Source organism: Oryx dammah, unplaced genomic scaffold (genome assembly GCF_014754425.2).
Source record: "Oryx dammah isolate SB20612 unplaced genomic scaffold, SCBI_Odam_1.1 HiC_scaffold_2, whole genome shotgun sequence".
Classification (NCBI taxonomy): domain Eukaryota; kingdom Metazoa; phylum Chordata; class Mammalia; order Artiodactyla; family Bovidae; genus Oryx; species Oryx dammah.
The window spans coordinates 20,342,938-20,364,988 of record NW_024070186.1 but is presented as its reverse complement, the minus strand read 5'-3'; the positions used below and the strand labels follow the sequence as shown (position 1 = coordinate 20,364,988).

The 22,051-nt window shown below is 40.9% G+C and overlaps 2 protein-coding genes across 3 annotated transcripts in view; one reads left to right on the top strand and one right to left on the bottom strand.

Annotated features, from left to right (window-relative positions):
• UBA5 (ubiquitin like modifier activating enzyme 5) overlaps positions 1 to 1,128 on the bottom strand; it is a 32,297-nt gene extending 31,169 nt beyond the window's left edge. For both annotated transcript variants that reach the window (XM_040232754.1, XM_040232755.1), the window contains exon 1: positions 505 to 1,128. In XM_040232754.1, the coding sequence (XP_040088688.1) occupies positions 505 to 665 (161 nt within the window). In that variant the 5' untranslated portion in view covers positions 666 to 1,128. The remainder of the gene's footprint in view (positions 1 to 504) is intronic.
• ACAD11 (acyl-CoA dehydrogenase family member 11) overlaps positions 1,120 to 22,051 on the top strand; it is a 119,665-nt gene continuing 98,733 nt past the window's right edge. Inside the window, exons 1-2 of the mRNA XM_040232753.1 lie at positions 1,120 to 1,625; positions 21,381 to 21,480. Of these exons, the coding sequence (XP_040088687.1) occupies positions 1,477 to 1,625; positions 21,381 to 21,480 (249 nt within the window). The 5' untranslated portion in view covers positions 1,120 to 1,476. The remainder of the gene's footprint in view (positions 1,626 to 21,380; positions 21,481 to 22,051) is intronic.

Sequence of the window (22,051 nt, the reverse complement as noted above, 5' to 3'; positions counted from 1 at the left end):
AACCTGCTGAATTAACAAAATCTTGGGAAATGAAGAAAGGAGAGGTACAGATAGGACTAGTGAAGTCCAAAGGTTTTAGAGCTAATCTAGCTGTTTCCACCACACTAATTTAAGAAACACAGAAGACTCTATGAAGCTCCCAAGTTTAGCTTAGCAGGCTTTACATTTGGTGTCCTAGTTTGAAAGTTTCTACTATCAGTTTCATGCTGAGCGAGGAAGACTAAAAGAGGTAGGGGCGGCAGGAAACCGGATCTGTGTCCTCAGCAAGCACAAGAGCAGCACCATATGGCTGATTTAGTTGAGTTTTTTGTTTTTTTTTAAAGAGAAAGAACACCTTTTGACCAAGACTAAGACTTGGCCTTGCTCGTTTGGAAATAAGATCCTAGAAGAAGAAAAGGGAGGTGTGAGCTGTCAGCTGGACAGCGGCGGGAAGAGCCTCACTTCTGACCATCTGGAGACCGTGACCTCGCCCCTCTTCCGGCCCCGACCCGTCACGCACGTCACCTGTAGGGGTTGGAATCCACCACCTCGGAGCTCATATTTTCAATGCGGGCCCGACCGCCTCCTCCGTCGCCGCTCCCCAGCCCGCGGCGACTTCTCTCCTGGGCCAGTTCCCGCTCCAGCTCTTCGATCCGCTGCTGCAGCCGTTCCACAGACTCGGCCATGGCTGGGACCCCGGCCGCCAGCGCTCCCAGCCCCGGCCGTCGCCGTCGTCGCCGCCCCACGCTGCTGGACTGCTGGCCTGCTGGCCCCGGGAGGGATATGTGGAGAGTCACCTTGCTGCGGCTTTCCCAGCCCACAAACCTGGGGAAGCGCTCCCAGCGTGCCCCGGACCGACACGTCTCGGCCGCTCCTGCGGGTCTCCCAACGGGCCACTTCCGGTGCGTGGCAGTCAATGGTCCGCCTCAGGGAAAAAAAAAAAAAAAAGCCCCCTACTTTCCCTCTTCGACAGGGCCTAAGAGTCCAGGGAGCCTCAGGGCCCGGGTCATAAGTGTCCAGAACCAGCGGCCTGCGATGTTGCCTTTCCAACCTGGCGGCCAGGAAAAACCCCAGAATCTTTTATTCCTAGGCTCGAGGTCTTGACGGGCTCTTTTCTGCACCGGACCCGGTAGGTCTTCCGCCTGCCAGTGCTTTCAATTTGGAGATGGACCAGGCCTCGGCGTTCTAATATGCTCTTGTGACTAACGTGACTTCTTTAGAATTGAGATCTCCAACTCTGAGGCTGACTGAAAAGTTTATATTCGAACACACAAGGCCCTTCTAGCATTTCCTGAGTAGAGCCCAAGTCCAGGAGACAGCTGGCAGTGCTGCCGGCCAGCGGCCTGGCGATGTGTAATTGGCTGGAGCCGCGGGCCCGCCTCCACCTGGGCGTCTCGGTCTCGCCCCTGTCTGTGGAGTGGCGTTCTCCTAGACATACCGGATCCCAGGAGTCTAGTGAGTTCTGTGACTCTGTGGTCTGAAGCGGCAGCGTAGATCATGGAAACCGCTGCCTCCCGCGAGCCCAACACTATCGAAGTGCTGCCCCAGCACAAGTTCGACTGCAGGTCTCTGGACGCCTACCTACACCAGCACTTGCCCGGCTTTGGGACCGAGCCCGAGGCCAAGCTGACGGTTGCCCAATACAGGTATCGACCCCAGCCTTCTCCAGCAGAAACAAATCTGTACCTTGTGCTTTTCTTCCTCTGGCCCTGGGTGGCTTTCCAGTTTCTTCCACCCTGTTTCTTTTTTCCGCAGTGACCTACTCTGCCGGCGGGAGCTGCTGTCACTGGCTCCTGCGTTACATTCTGAGTGTTTCCAATTCCAGCGCGGTAATGGAAGCACTATAACGTTCACGGTTCCAGCTATGAGAAGGAATCTTTGTTAACAGCTATATACTTTGAGAATTCACTGAGGCAGTTAAAGCTGGAAGCTCTGTGTGATACAGAGAGGCCGTTCGCTCAACCTTTGTTCTATAACCTTTTTTTCCCAGAGAAGTGGATGTAATTCCATTCACACTGGCCATATTCTTAGAGGCTGAGTTAATGGTACCAGTTGGGGGATCCGAATTCTTATCCTAGATATTCCATTTAGCAAATCACAGCACCACTTTGGGCTTTAGTTCTTTTGAAATGGGGAATGGAACTAGATGACGGTGCTGAGAGTACTGTCTGTTCTCCACAGTGAATCTGCCTCTAGTCTGATGTTGTTGTATAACAGAAGGTAATTTACAAATAGACTTTGCTCTAAAAATAGCATCTTGATAAACACAGAACTATAGACGCAATCCTGGCTTCCAGAAGAATTAGGTGTGTCACTTACTGACTGGAATGACAAGTTTCATAACCTGTAATCAATACTTGCCTGCTCTGTATAATCCTGATAAATGAAGTAATATAGATGAAAGGGCTTAATGTTGTAACAGCACTGTTTACCACTGGCCTTATCACAGGGGTTTATATTCCTTTACTACTGATTTCAGAGAAATTAAAAATAGTGGAAAGGTGATGGATCAGAGAGGGTTTGACGATGTAAAAATAAAAAGCACCATGTGGAATTCCCTAGCTGTCCAGTGGTTAAGACTCAGTGCTTTCACTGCTGGGGCCATGCAGTGGCCAAATTAAACAACAACCAAAAAGTAAAAGGCACTGTGTCACATAGATATTATAGGATGAAGCAGCAAGTGGAATGAAAAATGGCAGAGGTTTCTAGCCTGAAGACTTGGGTTGTAAACAAACTAATAGATCAAAGTTCAAATCAGCTGGACAAGTTATTTAACTCTTTTGAGCATTGAATCCCCCTTTGGCAAAGTGGAGATAATATTTATCTCCTAGGGTTGTTTGAGAATTATCTAACTGAAAGTTAATTCTGAATTAAGTTGAATGTTAAATCAGAATTGTGCTTGATAAATGGAATAACTAGTATAGAACTAGTTAGATAGATAGTATAGAAGTATAGATGGTATAGAACTATTCCCACAGAGAATATACATTTATTTCCAGGACAATTGAAAAGTTTATAAAAATTGAAGAAATGTTAGGCCACAAAAGAAGTTTCAAAAATTCAAAGCCACCATTCTTAAAAAAAATTCAGAATATAAATGCCAAAAGTTTAGAAATCAAAAGAGGATAGCTAATGAACACATTTTAGAAACTAATTGATATACAAATTAAAGAGCCAATAGTCTACAGAAAATAATGGAGTTTATCAAATTTCAGTATGCAAAAATCAATTGAATTTCTCAACTTTAGCGACAAAAATGTAAAGATATAAATTTCAGAAAGATGAAATTAATAATAGCATCAGAAATATAATTTTCTCAAACATTAATAAAATATTTGCAAGACCTTTGTAGAAGAAATTATAAAACTATTAGAACCTTAGAACTAAATACAATGAAAGATGCCATGTTCATGAATAGGAGAATTGTATGTTTCTCTTTTTTTTTTCCCAATTGTTATGTAGATTCAGTGCAATGACACTCACAGTCTTAATTTTTCCCCTAATTCGAAAAATTACTCCTAAATTGTATGTGCAAGAGCAAAGGGCTAAAAATAAAGGAAAATACGCCTGAGGAAGAACAAAGTGGGAAATGTGAGTTAAGATGGCTTACTTTTTCACAGAGATAGACAAATCAATAAAACAGAAGAGAGAATCCACAAAAATACCCACATATTTATAGAACTTTGACATATGACAGTGCTGGCACTGAGAATCAGTCTTTAGAGAGTTGGAGGGAGAAGAGATCTTTCAGTAAATTTTACAGGGATAATTATTATGTATATGAAAAAAAATTGAAATTAGACCCTTTCCTTACTCTACCTTACTCAGTTCTAGGTGGACTACAGAGGAATGGTAAATGGCAAAACTATAAACATTTGGGGACTTCCCTGGTGGTCCAGTGGTTAAGAATCCATGTTGCAGTGCAAGGGACACTGATTCAGTCCCTGGTGCAGGAAGTTCGCACATGCCTCAGAGCAACAGAGCCAGAGCACCACAACTACTGAGCCTCTGCTCCAGCACCCAGGAGCTACAACTACTGAGCCTGCAACAAAGAGTAGCCCCCCTCTCGCCACAACTAGAGAAAGCCCATGTGCGGCAGCAAAGACCCACCACAGTTAAAAAATAAATAATAAAAACATAATCTCTTAAACTGTAAACATTTGAAGACATATAGACGCTCTATAGACTGTGGAGTAGAGAATAAAGTCTTTAAAAAGACAGAAGTGCAAACTGTGAAGGAAATGACTGGAAGAATCCTTCAAATGAAATTATAGATGAAAATATTTTCAATGTATAGAATGGATAAAAGATTAACCTCCAGAACATATGAAGAACTGCAATAGCTCAACAGAAAAATGAGCAAAAGACTTAAAGACACTCAGCCTCATTACACTGTAATAATTGGGGAAAATGCAAGTTAAAATGACAAGATACCATCTCATAGCATAATTTTTGACTTTTTTTAAAATATAAATTTATTTGTTTTAATTGGAGGTTAATTACTTTACAATATTGTATTGGTTTTGCCATACATCAATGTGAATCCGCCACAGGTATACACGTGCTCCCCATCCTGAACCCCCCCTTCTTCCTCCCTCCCCATACCATCCCTCTGGGTGGTCTCAGTGCACCAGCCCAAGCATCCAGTATCATGCATTGAACCTGGACTGGAGATTCATTTCATATATTGTATTATACATGCTTCGATGCCATTCTCCCAAATCATCTCACCCTCTCCCTCTCCCACAGAAACATAGGCAAAACACTCTCCGACATACATCACAGCAGGATCCTCTATGACCCACCTCCCAGAATATTGGAAATAAAAGCAAAAATAAACAAATGGGACCTAATTAAACTTAAAAGCTTCTGCACAACAAAGGAAACTATAAGCAAGGTGAAAAGACAGCCTTCAGAATGGGAGAAAATAATAGCAAATGAAGCAACTGACAAACAACTAATCTCAAAAATATACAAGCAACTCCTGCAGCTCAATTCCAGAAAAATAAACGACCCAATCAAAAAATGGGCCAAAGAACTAAATAGACATTTCTCCAAAGAAGACAAACAGATGGCTAACAAACACATGAAAACATGCTCAACATCACTCATTATCAGAGAAATGCAAATCAAAACCACAGTGAGGTACCATTTCACACCAGTCAGAATGGCTGCGATCCAAAAGTCTATAAGCAATAAATGCTGGAGAGGTGTGGAGAAAAGGGAACCCTCTTACACTGTTGGTGAGAATGCAAACTAGTACAGCCACTATGGAGAACAGTGTGGAGATTCCTTGAAAAACTGGAAATAGAACTGCCTTATGACCCAGCAATCCCACTGCTGGGCATACACACCGAGGAAACCAGAATTGAAAGAGACACGTGTACCCCAAAGTTCATCGCAGCACTGTTTATAATAGCCCAGACATGGAAACAACCTAGATGTCCATCAGCATATGAATGGATAAGAAAGCTGTGGTACATATACACAATGGAGTATTACTCAGCCATTAAAAAGGATACATTTGAATCAGCTCTAATGAGGTGGATGAAACTGGAGCCTATTATACAGAATGAAGTAAGCCAGAAAGAAAAACACCAATACAGTGTACTAACACATATATATGGAATTTTTGACTTTTTTTTGAAAAAAAAAAATCATAATATCAAGCAGAATATGAGATAACAGGGACTCATCCACTATTGGTGAGGGTGGCACCCTGATGCTGGGAAAGATTGAGGGCAGGGGGAGAAGGGGTTGATGGAGGATGGGATGATTGGATAGCATCACTGACTCAACAAACATGAGTTTGGGCAAACTCGGGGAAATAGTGAAGGATAGGGAAGCCTGGCAAGCTGTAGTACATAGGGTCACAAAGAGACTTGATTTAGTGACTGAACAACAACACAACAACCTTGGAAAACAATTTGGCACAATCTTGTAAAGATAAAATGGGAAGATATACAAGCTGCGTGACAAAGCATTTCTATTCCTAGTTGTATACTCCTAGGAATTCTTGTACTGGGGTATCACGAGATAATCTACAAAAATCTTTGCACTGTTTGTGACAGTAAAAATAGAGTAATAAAACAACATTAAGGAATGGGTGAATAAATTATAGTATATTCACATGAAGAAACACATAGAGCAGTGAAGATTATTCAACTGCAGCTATATAAATCAACACAGAAATAAGAACTGGACAAATAAACAGTATATTGTTTAAGGGAATAAACTTCAAGGGAATGATAAATGTAAAAATCAAAATGGTAGTTACTCTAAAGAGAGAGACAGTGGTGGTCCAGTGGTTAGGACTCAGTGCCCTCACTGAGGTGGCTCAGGTTTGATCCCTGGTTGGGGAACTAAGATCTTTTAAGACATGTGGTGCAGACAAAAAGCAAAAATAAAAAATGAAGGGAAGGATACACAGAGGGCTTTAGAGATGGTAATTTTTTCTTTCTCAAATTGCATAGTGAGAACACTGGTATTTGTTGTGTTACTGTTCTCGTAAATATTATTTTTTACCTATGCAAAATTTATTTTTAGAATTAGCAAAATTTAAATCATATTAGAAATAAAAATATTTTTACTTAATAATGAAGATGTTGTATAACTTGATACAACAAACCCTATGATTTCCAAGTATGTGTATATTATGTGCCTGGCGCTGCTTCAATCACTGGGAATTTAACAACAAAAAAAGATCCTGCCTTTTTGGAACCTGCATTTTATCTGGAGAAGACAGAGGATAAATAAAATCACTTTCTAAATTTACAGTGTATGAGAAAGTAATGTGTTTTATGGAGAGAAACAAAAGAGAATAGGAAATGTTTAGGAGAGGAAAGCAGAAAGGCCTCAGTGAGAAGGTGGCATTCAGCAAGGAGAGATATGGATGTAAGCCTTATAGCTATCTGGGGAAAGACTATTCCAGACAGAGGGAAAAGCAGAGGCTCTGAAAAGGGAGTGTGCCCAGTGGGTGGAGAGAGTGCCTGGAGTTGCATAACAAGGGCAAGAGAAATTTTCCAGCTGACACTCTTCCCAGGTGGTGCTAGGGGTAAAGAACCTGCCTGCCAATGCAGGAGATGTAAGAGACGCAGGTTTGATCCCTGGGTCAGGGAGATCCCCTGGAAAAGGAAATGGCAACCCACTCCAGTATTCTTGCCTGGAAAATCCCATGGACAGAGTAGCCTGGTGGTCAACAGTCCAAAGCGTCACAAGGAGTCAGACATGACTGAGTGACTAAGCACACAAAGTTAGCTGAGATGGTGAGAGATTAGGTATTTAGAGGCAGAGGAAAGAAGTGATTTGTTTTTTTAAGTAGAATCTCTTTGGCTATTTAAACAGAATCTGTTTTCCTATTATTGTTTAACTGAAGGAGGCAAACAAAAGGAGACCAGTTTGGAGTGTATTTTGATGACGTAGTAAAGAGTAATTAGTGGTGTGGAGCAGGGTGGTAGTGTAGGATAGGTGCAAAGTGGTCATATTCTGGATTTATTTTGGAGGATTTATAACTGATCACATGTGGGATAGGAAAGAAAAAGAAGAGGAAACCAACAGTATTCCATTTTTGTCTTGGCAACTGAAAGGATGGATTTATCGTGCAATGAAGTAGAGATGACTGTAGACAATCAGATTGGAAAGGAAATATCAGGAACTTGGTTTTGGAATGTTGAATTTCAAGATGCAATTTAGACATGGGAGTGGATATGTAATAGTAAGCAGGCAGATATATGAATCAAGAGGTCAGAGCAGAGATCTAAACTAGCCACATACATTTGGAAGTCACTGAGATAGAGAAGGTATTTAAAGCCATGAGATCATAAAGCTTACCTAGAAGATGGGTCTACATAAAGAGAAGGTCTATGAACTTAGTCCTAGGAATCCCAGTATTGAGAACTGAAGAATTAAGGATTAACATACAACAGAGTCTCAAAAGGGGTGGTCCAAGAGGGGGAAACCATGATCTGATACCATAGCAGTACTGCTGCTGCTGCTGCTAAGTCACTTCAGTCATGTCCAACTCTGCGACCCCATGGACGGCAGCCCACCAGGCTCCCCCGTCCCTGGGATTCTCCAGGCAAGAACACTGGAGTACTAGTGACCTTGAAAAAAGTCACTTCACTGGAAAGATAGGAATGAAAGCTTGATTGAAATGGGTTCATGAGAAAATAGAAGAAGAATTGTAGCAAACAGTGTAAACATTTTGAGTTTATACTCCTTGCTCTAAAGGGGGACATAAATGTTTTATGTAGAGGGGGAAGTGGGGTCAAGTTCAGTTCAGTTGCTCAGTCGTATCTGACTCTTTGCAACCCCATGAACCGCAGCATGCCAGGCCTCCCTGTCCATCACCAACTCCTGGAGTCCACCCAAACCCATGTCCATTGATGGCTGGTGATGCCGTCCAACCATCTCATCCTCTGTCATCCCCTTCTCCTCCTGCCCTCAATCTTTTCCAGCATCAGGGTCGTGGGGGTCAAGAGAAGTCTTTTTAAAAAAAGGAAAAGGCAGCATGTTTGTGTGCTGATGGCAGTGATCCAAAACAGAGTGAAAAATCTGTGGAAGAGAGAAGGCTAGAATTAAGTCCTTGAGTAGACAAGAGTAGAATGGGATCTAATTCACAAGAGAGGAATTGTCCTTAGAAAGAAATGTAGGCATTCTACAGACTATGCAGGGAAGAGAGAGTATCCATATATCCATATAGGTGCTTCTATTTTTCCAGTAGTCATGTATGGATGTGAGAGTTGGACTGTGAAGAAGGCTGAGCGCCGAAGAATTGATGCTTTTGAACTGTGGTGTTGGAGAAGACTCTTGAGAGTCCCTTGGACTGCAAGGAGATCCAACCAGTCCATTCTGAAGGAGATCAACCCTGGAATTTCTTTGGAAGGAATGATGCTAAAGCTGAAACTCCAGTACTTTCGCGAAGAGTTGACTCACTGGAAAAGACTCTGATACTGAGAGGGATTGGGGGCAGGAGGAGAAAGGGACGACATAGGATGAGATGGCTGGATGGCATCACGGACTCGATGGACATGAATCTGAGTGAACTCCGGGAGTTGGTAATGGGCAGGGAGGCCTGGCATGCTGCGATTCATGGGGTCGCAAAGAGTCGGACACGACTGTGCAACTGAACTGAACTGATGCCATAGAAATGGTAATGTAACCTTGTGGAAGTTCTCACCTGATTGTTCGCTTTTTCTCTGTGAAATATGAAGCTAGGTAATCAGCTGAGTGAAGATGATAGAAGAAAGTGTTCGAGGTTTGAAGGAAGAGGAGGAATTGTGAAATAGTCATCTAAGAGCATGGGAAATGCATGAAAGGACTAAGGAAGTATATTATGATTTCAGCATGATTCACTTTGAGGTTCATAGCCATGAATTTGAAGTAAGAGTAGTTATTATAGTAGGTATTATTGATCCTTTGCTCAGATTCTTTTGGATTGCTTTTTACTGTTTCCATGTATACCTTGCTTTGGTGGCTTCTGCTTCCAGTAGCCAACACATATGGCTCTTTTACAGACTGTCCTTGCCTTCTGGAGCCTCTTTTGCCCTGAATGTTGTAGTGCCCAAGATGGCTCTTAACCAGTGACTCATGGGTTCAGGTGTATGAAATTCCACTATTTTTGCTTTAGAGATAAGACAACTCTCAGGTGTACCTTACACTGTTGAGTCCCCTCCTTACCATGAAATCAAGCTGAAGTTACCCTCTAAGGAACTTTGTCTCAGATCATAATTTTGCTTAGCATTCTCCCCTTCCCTGACTTGCTTCTCTCAATTCCTTATTGGTTTCCTAAGCATTTCCTTACTAAGTCGCTTGCACACAAATCTCTCAGGATCTGCTTCTAGTGGACCTAACCTAAACAATAATTATGGCTATGTGTTTCTTTCTCCAGCTACATTCAGGCAAACAGTTGGATTTAACCAGGATGGGGGACTCCAAGCAAATAACATGAAGTGAGAGAGGGCAAGTGTATTAAAGATGTATTCAAGGGAGTAGTTATGTAACTGAGCATCGAATTTAAGCTAGTTAAGGACGGATATCATAGGGAAAGGGGGGAACCAAAGGCCATAATAAGGTAGTATGATTAATGGTTGGTAGGTAGGTCCAGGGATCAAAGAATTGTTGAAATTGAGGTACTAGGTGTGTGAATGGAAAGAGGTTATGATCAGAGTTGCTGCTGCTGCTAAGTCGCTTCAGTCGTGTCTGACTCTGTGCGACCCCATAGACGGCAGCCCACGAGGCTCCCCCATCCCTGGGATTCTCCGGGCAAGAACACTGGAGTGGGTAGCCATTTCTTTCAATGCATGAAAGTAAAAAGTGAAAGTGAAGTCACTGAGTCGTGTCTGACTGTTAGCGACCCCATGGACTGCAGCCTACCAGGCTCCTCTGTCCATGGGATTTTCCAGGCAAGAGTAGTGGAGTGGGGTGCCAGTGCCTCCTCCATGATCAGAGTTAGAAATGCTTAAAAAATAGGATAATGCCATGCTTGAGTTGTTGATAAGATATAAGGTGTGTCCCAGGGCTTTCCACGTGGTGCTAGTGGTAAAGAACCCTCCTGCCAATGCAGGAGACATAAGAGATGCTGGTTCGATCCCTGGCTCAAGAAAATCCCCTGGAGGAGGGCATGGCAACCCACTCCAGTAATTTTGCCTGGAGAGTACCATGAACCAAGTAGCCTGGGGGTCTGCAGTGACTTACCACCACCACCACCACGGTGTGTCCCATAGAATGAGTGACAGGTGGTATAATCACTGGAGGTGAGAATTCAAGGAACTGATAGGCCTAAGAATGAATATCTTTATGGATTTTGATGCCATTAATAATTAGGATGGGGGTAGAGTTTTGGCCACCTGATACAAAGAGCCAGCTTACTAGAAGACCTTGATGCTAGGAAAGATTGAAGGCAGGAGGAGAGGAGGATGACAGAGAACGAGATGATTGGATAGCATCACCAACTCAATAGACATGAGTTTGAGCAGGCTCTGGAAGATGTTGAAAGACAGGGAAGCCTGGCGTGCTGCAGTCCATGGGTTCGCAGAGTCAGACATGACTGTGCGACTGAACAACACAGTGTTAGTAAGAGTGAAAATCCTTAGGCATTGAGGGAGAATGATCTATGAATTAGTGGGTGACTGCAACAAGAATGGGTAGAGGGTGGCAGAGTCTCTATGACATGAAATTCAAAGGTGGGGAAGAGGTGTTTAGACAGGATGGAGGGCAGAGAGCCTGGAACTGGCAATGAGTATCAAGAAGGACACAGACTCAACTTCCAGGTCACTGGATGAGTGATGTGGGGCAAAATCTACCATATAAGAGACAAGGGAAACAGGATCCTTGTGGAACATTCAGGTTTTAGTTAGAGCAAGAAGGTGAAGGGTCCTTTCGGAGAAGAGATTGGCACTGTATGTGATTGTGGTGCTGAAAGACTGAGTTTCAGGGTGCACGATGTAAAGGTGTTGGGAGTTGGGGGCATGAGGGTCGGGGTGAGAAAAGAAGACTAACTAAGGACTATATAGAGCCTTATGGGAATTAGAATGCAGTGGATAAGTGGTGACATGAGCATGTAGGTCTTTTGTTTGATAACATAAACAGAGATAAAGAGCATTATGAGACCAGTCCTTGTGGTTTTAAGACAGCAGTGCTATGAGTGATGGGAAGTAGGAAGAGATAGGTGTTTGGGAATGGGGATAGGCAGTCTTATTCTAAGTACTCCAAGTTAACTTTTTTTTCCCCCACAGCTGATGCCAAAATAAAAAAGAGCTTTGTGTTTTGACATGAATAGCTCTTTCCACTTATTTATTATGTGGATAAAGTGAACCTGTATTATTCTCTTTCTCTGTGTGTATTTAAGTATACAGATGTCTGTTTGTTGGTTTTGTCCATTCTCTAAGTCATGTCTGACTCTGCAACCCCATAAACTGCAGCACTTCAGGCTTTCCTGTCCTTCACTATAGCCCTGAGTTTACTCAAATTCCTGTCCACTGAGTCGATGATGCCATCCAACCATCTCATCCTCTGTCGCCCCTTCTCCTCTTGCCCTCAATCTTTCCCAGCATCAGGGTCTTTTCCAGTGAGTCAGCTCTTCGTATCAGGTGGCCAAAGTATTGGAGCTTCAGCTTCACCACCAGTCCTTCCCATGAGTATTCAGGGTTGATTTCCTTTAAGATTGACTGGTTTGATCTACTTGCTGTCCAAGGGACTGTCAAGAGTCTTCTCCCGCATCACAGTTTGAACATACAAAAAAAGTTCTTCAGTACTCAACCTTCTTTATAGTCCAGCTCTTACAACCATACATGTAAGAGCTGTATGGAAAAACCATAGCTTTGGCTATATGGACCTTTGTCGGCAAAGTGATGTCTCTGCTTTTTAATACACTGTCTGGGTTTGTCATAGCTATTCTTTGAAGGAGCAAGCATCTTTTAATTTCGTGGCTGCAGTCACCATCTGCATTGCTTTTGGAGCCCAAGAAAATGAAATCTGACCCTGTTTCCATTGTTTCAATATCGATTTGCCAAGAAGTGATAGGATTGGATGCCATGATCTTCCTTTTTGAATGTTTAAGTAAAGTCACTCAGTCATGTCCAACTCTTTGTGACCCCGTGGACTGCAGCCCACCAGGCTCCTCAGTCCATGGGATTCTCCAGGCAAGAATACTGGAGTGGGTTGAATGTTTAAGCCAACTTTTTCACTCCTCTTTCACCTTCATCAAGAGGCTCTTTAGGCTCCTCTCTGCTTTCTGCCATTAGAGTGGTATCATCTGCTTGTATGAGGTTGTTCGTATTTTTCCCAGCAAGTTTGATTCCAGTTTGAGCCTCATCCAGCCTGGCATTTCACATGATGTACCCTGCACATAAGTTAAATAAGCAGAGTGACAATATACAGCCTTGATATACTCCTTTCCCAATATCAAACCTGTTCATTGTTCCACATCCATTTCTAACTGTTGCTTCTTCTCCTGCATACAGGTTTCTTAGGAGACAGGTAATGTGGTTTGGTATTCTTTAAGAATATTCCACAGTTTGTTGTGATCCACACAGTCAAAAGCTTTAGTGTAGTCAATGAAGCAGAAGTAGATTTTTTTTTAGAATTTCTTTGCTTTTTCTATGATCCAGCATATGTTGGCAACTTGATCCCTGGATCCTCTGCCTTTTCTAAATCCAGTTTGTACATATGGAAGTTTTCAGTTCACATACTGTTGAAACCTAGCTAGAAGGATTTTGAGCATATTCTTGCTAATGTGAAATGAGTGCAATTATATGATAATTTGAACATTCTTTGGCATTGCCTTTCTTTGGGATCAGAATGAAAACTGACCTTTTCCAGTCCTGTGGCCACTGCTGAGTTTTCCAAGTTTGCTGGCATATTGAGTGCAGCACTTTAGCAGCATCATTTTTAGGATTAGAAATAGCTCAGCTGAAATTCCATCACCTCCACTAGCTTTGTTTGTAGTAATGCTTCCCACTGCCCACTTGACTTCACACTCCAGGGTGTCTGGCTCTAGGTGAATGACCACACCATCATGGTTATCTGGGTCATTAAGAACTTTTTCATACAGTTCTGTGTATCCTTGCCACATTTTCTTAATCTCTTCTGTTTTTGTTAGGTCCTTGCCATTTTTGTCCTTTATTGTGCCCATCTTTGCATGAAATGTTCCCTTGGATATCTCCAGTTTTCTTAAAGAGATCTCTAGTCTTATGCAGTTTATTGTTTTCCTCTATTTCTTTGCATTGTTCACTTAAGAATACTTTCTAATCTCTCCTTGCTATTCTCTGGAACTCTGCATTCAGTTGGGTATGTCTTTCCCTTTCTCCTTTGTCTTTCGCTTCTCTTCTTTTCTCAGGTATTTGTAAGGCCTCCTCAGACAATCACTTTGCCTCCTTGCATTTCTTTTTCTTGGGGATGATTTTGGTCACCACCTCCTGTACAATGTTATGAACCTCCATCTATAGTTCTTTAGGCACTCTGTCCACCAGATCTAGGCCCTTGAATCTATTTATCACCTCCACTATATAATCATAAGGCGTTTGATTTAGGTCATACCTGAATGGCCTAGTGGTTTTCCCTACTTTCTTCAATAAGTCTGAATTTTACCACAAGGGGTTCCAGATCTGAGCCACAATCAGCTCAAGGTCTTCTTTTTGCTGACTGGGTAGAACTCCATTTTGACTGCAAAGAATTTAGTCAATCTGATTTTGATATTGACCTTCTGGTAATATTCATTTGTAGAGTCATCTCTTGTGTTGTTGGAAGAGGGTATTTGCTATGACCAGTGCATTCTCTTGGCAAAATTCTATTAGCCTTTGCCCTTCTTCATGTTGTACTCCAAGGCCAAACTTGCCTGTTACTCCAAGTATCTCTTGACTTGCTACTTTTGCACTCCAGTCCCCTATGATGAAAAGGACAAATGTCTGTAATTTTAATATGTTAAATAGTTATAATTTAATTAATATAGTAATTGTAAATAGTATATTAAGAAGCTCAAATAATGATTTTTTAAACTGTCAGTGAACCGACTTCCTACAAATCAGAGTCCTTCAAACTTCGTGACTCTGTGGAATGTGCTGTATTGTGTTTTGTTCAAGTTGGTTGATTTTTGCAGTCATGGATCCAGAAAAGGCACCTCTGAAGAGATTAGCCACCACTTCCAGGAAATGCCCAGCAAAGCATCTATCATGATGCCTGTTCTCTGATACACTATGGTGGGGTTTTGGACCCTCTCTAGCTTTTTCTGCTGATGTTAAATTCTTCCTTGTCAGTAATCTGATTCTTGGCCAGCCGTTTGTTGCTTCCATTGCAGTTGTCAAGAATCTTCTGACTTCCTTTGATTCTGCCTTGACATCTCTTCTACCATGGCTCTGAATCCTAGTTTGGGGCAAGATTTTTGGGGATATTTTGCCTCTTCTCATCTCCAGCTTTGTATTTTTAAGTCTTTTGATCTATATACTCAATATTTTCTATGCTTAAACACCATGATATTAGTCTTTTAGTCTTCTTTTCTCTCGATCTCTAATCCACAACAAATACATCTGAAGAGCTATTGGCATCAGTATCAAAAGTTACTATTTCAAAGAATGCCATAGCAGTGCCTGTGAGTTCAGTTGCCAAGCTGGTTGTTATCCTGCATCATTGCTCACTCAATTCCATACACCTCAATGAGCATACCAACCTGATTTTAAGAGTAGATATGAAGGTCTAAGTCCACTTGGTATTAACTGCTTGCTATGGTGCACTTGGTTAGAATAGTCATGACTCCACAAGTGGTTTCAAAATTAAAGAAAAAGGAGTGATATCAAAGAACAGTAAATCCTGAATAACTTCAAATTTATCTCCAGACAAGGGACAAGATGGCTATCTTCAGTACAGTTCAGTCACTCAGTTGTGTCCGACTCTTTGCGACCCCATGGACCACAGCACGCCAGGCCTCCCTGTCCATCACCACTCCTGGAGTTTACTCAAACTCATCTCCATTGAGTCGGTGATGCCATCCAACCTTCTCATCCTCTGTCGTCCCCTTCTCCTCCTGCCTTCAATCTTTTCCAGCATCAGAGTCTTTTCAAATGAGTCAGTTCAAACTTCCAGAACTATGTTGAATAGTAGTGGTGAAAGTGGGCACCCTTGTCTTGTTCCTGACTTTAGGGGAAATGCTTTCAATTTTTCACTATTGAGGATAATGTTTGCTGTGGGTTTGTCATATATAGCTTTTATTATGTTGAGATATGTTCCTTCACAGCAATCAGAGCAGAAAAAGAAATAAAAGGAATCCAAATTGGAAAAGAAGTAAAACTTTCACTGTTTGCAGATGACATGATCCTCTACATAGAAAACCCTAAAGACTCTACCAGAAAATTACTAGAGCTAATTAATGAATATAGTAAAGTTGCAGGATATAAAATCAACACACAGAAATCCCTTGCATTCCTATACACTAATAATGAGAAAGTAGAAAAAGAAATTAAGGAAACAATTCGATTCACCATTGCAACAAAAAGAATAAAATACTTAGGAATATATCTACCTAAAGAAACTAAAGATCTATATATAGAAAACTATAAAACACTGATGAAAGAAATCAAAGAGGACACTAATAGATGGAGAAATATACCATGTTCATGGATCAGAAGAATCAATATAGTGAAAATGAGTATACTACCAAAAGCAATTTACAAATTCAATGCAATCCCTATCAAGCTACCAGCGATATTTTTCACAAAACTAGAACAAATAATTTCAAGATTTGTATGGAGATACAAAAAACCTCGAATAGCGAAAGCAATCTTGAGAAAGAAGAATGGAACTGGAGGAATCAACTTGCCTGACTTCAGGCTCTACTACAAAGCCACAGTCATCAAGACAGTATGGTATTGGCACAAAGACAGAAATATAGATCAATGGAACAAAATAGAAAGCCCAGAGATAAATCCACACACATATGGACACCTTATCTTTGACAAAGGAGGCAAGAATATACAATGGAGTAAAGACAATCTCTTTAACAAGTGGTGCTGGGAAAACTGGTCAACCACTTGTAAAAGAATGAAACTAGATCACTTTCTAACACCACACACAAAGATAAACTCAAAATGGATTAAAGATCTAAATGTAAGACCAGAAACTATAAAACTCCTAGAGGAGAACATAGCCAAAACACTCTCCGACATAAACCACAGCAGGATCCTCTATGACCCACCTCCCAGAATACTGGAAATAAAAGCAAAAATAAACAAATGAGACCTAATTAAAATTAAAAGCTTCTGCACAACAAAGGAAAATATAAGCAAAGTGAAAAGACAGCCTTCCGAATGGGAGAAAATAATAGCAAATGAAGCAACTGACAAACAACTAATCTCAAAAATATACAAGCAACTCCTGCAGCTCAATTCTAGAAAAATAAACGACCCAATCAAAAAATGGGCCAAAGAACTAAATAGACATTTCTCCAAAGAAGACATACAGATGGCTAACAAACACATGAAAAGATGCTCAACATCACTCATTATTAGAGAAATGCAAATCAAAACCACAATGAGGTACCACTTCACACCAGTCAGAATGTCTGCGATCCAAAAATCTGCAAACAATAAATGCTGGAGAGGGTGTGGAGAAAAGGGAACCCTCTTACACTGTTGGTGGGAATGCAAACTAGTACAGCCACTATGGAGAACAGTGTGGAGAGTCCTTAAAAAATTGCAAATAGAACTGCCTTATGACCCAGCAATCCCACTGCTGGGCATACACACCAAGGAAACCAGAATTGAAAGAGACACATGTACCCCAATGTTCATCGCAGCACTGTTTATAATAGCCAGGACATGGAAACAACCTAGATGTCCATCAGCATATGAATGGATAAGAAAGCTGTGGTACATATACACAATGGAGTATTACTCAGCCGTTAAAAAGAATACATTTGAATCAGTTCTGATGAGATGGATGAAACTGGAGCTGATTATACAGAGTGAAGTAAGCCAGAAAGAAAAACACCAATACAGTATACTAACACATATATATGGAATTTAGAAAGATCGCAATGATGACCCTGTATGCAGGACAGCAAAAAAGACACAGATGTGTATAGCGGACTTTTGGACTCAGAGGGAGAGAGAGAGGGTGAGATGATTTGGGAGAATGGCATTGAAACATGTATAATATCATGTAAGAATCGAATCGCCAGTCTATGTCCGATGCAGGATACGGCATGCTTGGGGCTGATACACAGGGATGACCAGAGAGATGTTGTGGGGAGGAGGGTGGGAGGGGGGTTCATGTTTGGGAACGCATGTACACCCATGGTGGATTCATGTCAATGTAAGGCAAAACCAATACAGAATTGTAAAGTAAAAAACAAACAAACAAACAAATGAGTCAGCTCTTCACATCAGGTAGCCAAAGTATTGGAGTTTCAGCTTCAACATCAGTCCTTCCAAAGAACACTCAGGACTGATTTCCTTTAGGCTGCCTACATAGCTGCAAACATATGTGACCTTTATCAGGATTGATGCTTTTTAAAATTTTCTTGCTATTGAAAAAAATCTTAATAAGAATATCTACAAGCTTGGGAGCTTGGAGATGCAAATAGAGCCACCTACTAGGATTACATCATGGATTTGAGGCTAGCATGTTGTGAGAAAAGTGTTAAAAAAAAAAAAAACACAAACTTTTCTCCTGTTTCTATAGACTTCCTTCATAGCTCAGTCGGTAAAGCATCTGTCTGCAATGCAGGAGACCTGGGTTCAGTTCCTGGGTCAGGAAGGTCCCCTGGAGAAGGAAATGGCAACCCACTCCAATATTCTTGCTTGGAGAATCCCATAGACAAAGGAGCCTGGCCGGCTACAGTCCATGGGGTCACAAGAATCAGACACGACTTAGTGACTAAACCAACCAACCATAGACAAATTAACTTTCTAACTCTTGTTACTCTGGAAACTTGGTAAGGTGGAGTGTCAGCTGTGTTTCCAAGCAAGAGCACTTGTGTTGAAAGTAACATCTATTTGATAAACTGCATCTGAACTGGAAGGCCTGTAAATGTATCTGGTCAGATATTTTATGCTTAACTAAAGTATCTGGTCAGATATTTTAGGCTTAACTTGGGGCTCTTCTACCTTTAGTCAGTTCTTAAAATTGGTCATGTCTCTTGTTAGAGGACTCCTACTGGAGATGATGGAGTCATCATGGTGTGGAGCATGAGGCTTCTAAGCCAGGGTGGCACCCAGATTCATCCACTGTGGTCTCATTCCTTCAAACCTGAGCTGTCACCATAGGGACACAGGAGTTATAAGGTAGATCCTAGACTGCTGCATGGACCTACTGTAAGGACCTTACTAAAGAAACTCATCTGATGCTACCCCGCTGGCATACTGTATCTCCTGTCTTCCTGTGCTTCTAAGTAAAACCAATGCTAAGAGTCTTTGAGATTTCTTGTCTAGTCAAATGAGTCTACCAAATTAGGTTCCTAACTGAACACTTAAATGCAAAGATTCCATCTTTGTAATTAAGGTTTGACAAATCAAAAGTGTCACATGTTTGATTATAAATCAAGCCATTTCTTTTAGTATTAAATGTCTTGTTCAAGTCCTAACAGTCTTGTTCAAGTCCTCAAATAGTTATGACCTTTGACTCATTGATGATTCTTATCATATTGATACCATCAGTGGATTCCATACTATATGGAGGCCTGATGTTTAGATTGGTAAAATGTAGTCAGTACTTTGTTCACAGTGCACAGTGTTGATGATGGTCTTCCCCTGCTGGGATTCTGCTTTTTTTATCTTTTTTGTCTTTGTTAGAACCATGGACGGTGGATACTTGCTCAAAGGAGATGCTTTTAGTTTGGTGGGGTTTTGTTTGTTTGTCTGTTTGTCTGTTTAGATAAAATTCATGCTATGTTAAACTTGAAATTTTAACTATTTTAAGTGTATAATATAGTGGTTTTTATTAATTCACAATATTCTGCAGTCATCACCACTATCTAATTCCAGGAAATTTCCATCACCCTACGAAACTCTTATCTCACAATTCCCCCTTTTGCCCATCCCCTGGAAACCAATAATCTACTTTCTATCACTATGGATTTACATATTCTGAACATTTCATAGAAATGGAATCATATTATATGTGACCTTTGTTGACTTTTTTTTTTTTTCACTTAGCATAATGTTTTCAGAGCCAATCCATGTTTTAGCATGTATCCAAACTCCATTCCTTTTATGGCTTAGTAATATTCCATTATATGAATATATCATATTTTGTTTATCCATTCATCTGTTGGTGAATATTTGGATTGTTTCTACTTTTTGGTTGCTGAAAATAGAGCTGCTATGAATATTCATGTACAATTTTTTGTTTGAATGTGTTTTCAGTTCTCTTGGATATATATGTTAGAGTGAAATTGCTGGGTCATATGGTAACTATATATTTAATAAAAAGCTTTTAGTTTTCCTTTTATATTTCGCCTTGGTCATTTACCATCACAAAACACTAGTGCTTCATAAATGACTGCATTATCAGAAATGCATCGAAGCAGACATTTGGCATTAAAAAATGTCTTTGTAAGGTTCATTGCCACTTGACTCTTTGGAGCATCACAGATAAATTGTCCCATGGCAAGACAGACAACACAGGGGCTTCCCTGGTGGCTCAGTGGTAAAGAATCCACCTGCCAATGCAGGAGACATGCATTTGATCCCTGATCTAGGAAGATCCCACATGTCACAGAGTAACTAAGCCCGTGAGCCACAACTACTGAGCCTGGTCTCTAGAGCCTGGGAACCGCAACTACCGATTTCACTGCAACTACTGAAGACTGTGGGCCTAGAGCCTGCACTCTGTAACAGGAGAAGCCACCTCAACAAGAAGCGCATGCACCACAACTAGAGGATAGCCCCCGCTCTCCACAGCTAGAGACAAGCTGCCACAGTAATGAAAACCCAGTACAGCCAAAAATAAACAAATGAATTTATATTTTAAAAAGATTAACAATACAGCTTGATGTTGTCCCATTTGCTGACACTGTGGCAATGATCTTCACTTTCCTATGCTTAAAGGCGCTCACCTGGGTGAGCTAGATGGTGCTTTTTAGTATGATTGCTGGAGAGGATGGGTTTTGCTTATCTGAGTAAGATGTAGACACTGCAGATGCTGCTGCATTCAATCTGCTTTTGTTCTTTGCATATGGAGGCTGGAAGCCTAGGGTAAAACTTAAGAGAAAAATGTTTTTTAACTTTATCTTATTACCTATTACCTCAGGGATTAATTCTTCTGCCTTTTTAGTTGAAAACCTCTCTTTCATGCTATTGAATTCTTTAAAAGTTGGGTAAATGAAGGTATAGATTAAATAATTTTGGCAGCTGGAGTGTATTTTCTTAGCCCGTGTGAGAATTTCTGTCCACAGAGCAGGGAAAGTCAGTGCCCTGGTGTCTGTGAGTTACCTGGGGCACTATTGCACTTCCTGGCCCAAATATCCACTCTAGGACCTTGCTTATCAGAATTCCCATTTCAGAGAGCTGTACTCGGAGTTCTGTCTCCAATTGCAGACAAGGGAACAGCTGTTCCAGCATCTTTTAATTAATTTGCTGACAGATCCCCTACAATCTCTTCTCCCAGCCTTTCTTTACTTAGATCTAGACGTTTTTCTAGGGATACTTCTGATAAAACTCATGATTTGCACGCGGGAAGTAAGATCTTCTCTTCTACCTGTGTGGATTATAGATTTTCCAGCTGCCACTGTGTTACCGTCTGCTATATATAATCCAAAAATGAATGTTCTCAGCTGCTGGTAGCACCCTCTTGGCTTTCTAGCATTGAAGTGGATTTATTTTCATTTTGTGTTTTCTTCTGAAATTTCAGCAGAATGTGGGAGAAAAGAAAAATATATCTTTGTTATTGGCCTTTTCTCTATTCTTATCTAGAGCAGGACAGTCCAATCCAACCTTTCATCTCCAGAAAGGCTTTCAAGCATATGTACTCAGAAAAAAACCACCTGGTTTACTTCTTCCTAAAGCACATAAGGTATGATATACAAATGCAATGTTAAATTCCTTGTTGACTAATAAATGCATTTTGATACTCACAAAACAATTTAAATTGCTTTTAAAATTACTCTCACAATTGTTAAATATAGAGAATGAATTTTATTTCTTAGATGAAAATTTCACTTGAGTTGTATTCCCACCCCCTTTTGTTTTTATCACTGATTTGAGTTTGAAATCTAAGGCTGTGTTTAAGCTGGTAATCTTGAGCACTATCCAGTCCTCTTGTGGGTTTGATTCCTTTGTATACAGTTAGCTAGAAATACAGTTAGCTAGAAATACAGTCACCTGATGAATATTTTCAGAGCTGCTCATTTATAGATGTTTTGTACTTCGATTAAATTATGTTTTAAAAGGTACATTATTATATCTTATAACAATATCTATTCACTGAATACTTTAATATATTTGATGTAATAATCCTCTAATCTTTTGGTGATAAAAATAAATATTTGAATAATCATAATATGCTGTGTAGGACAGGGAGGCCTGGTGTGCTGCGATTCATGGGGTCGCAGAGAGTCGGACATGACTGAGTGACTGAACTGAAC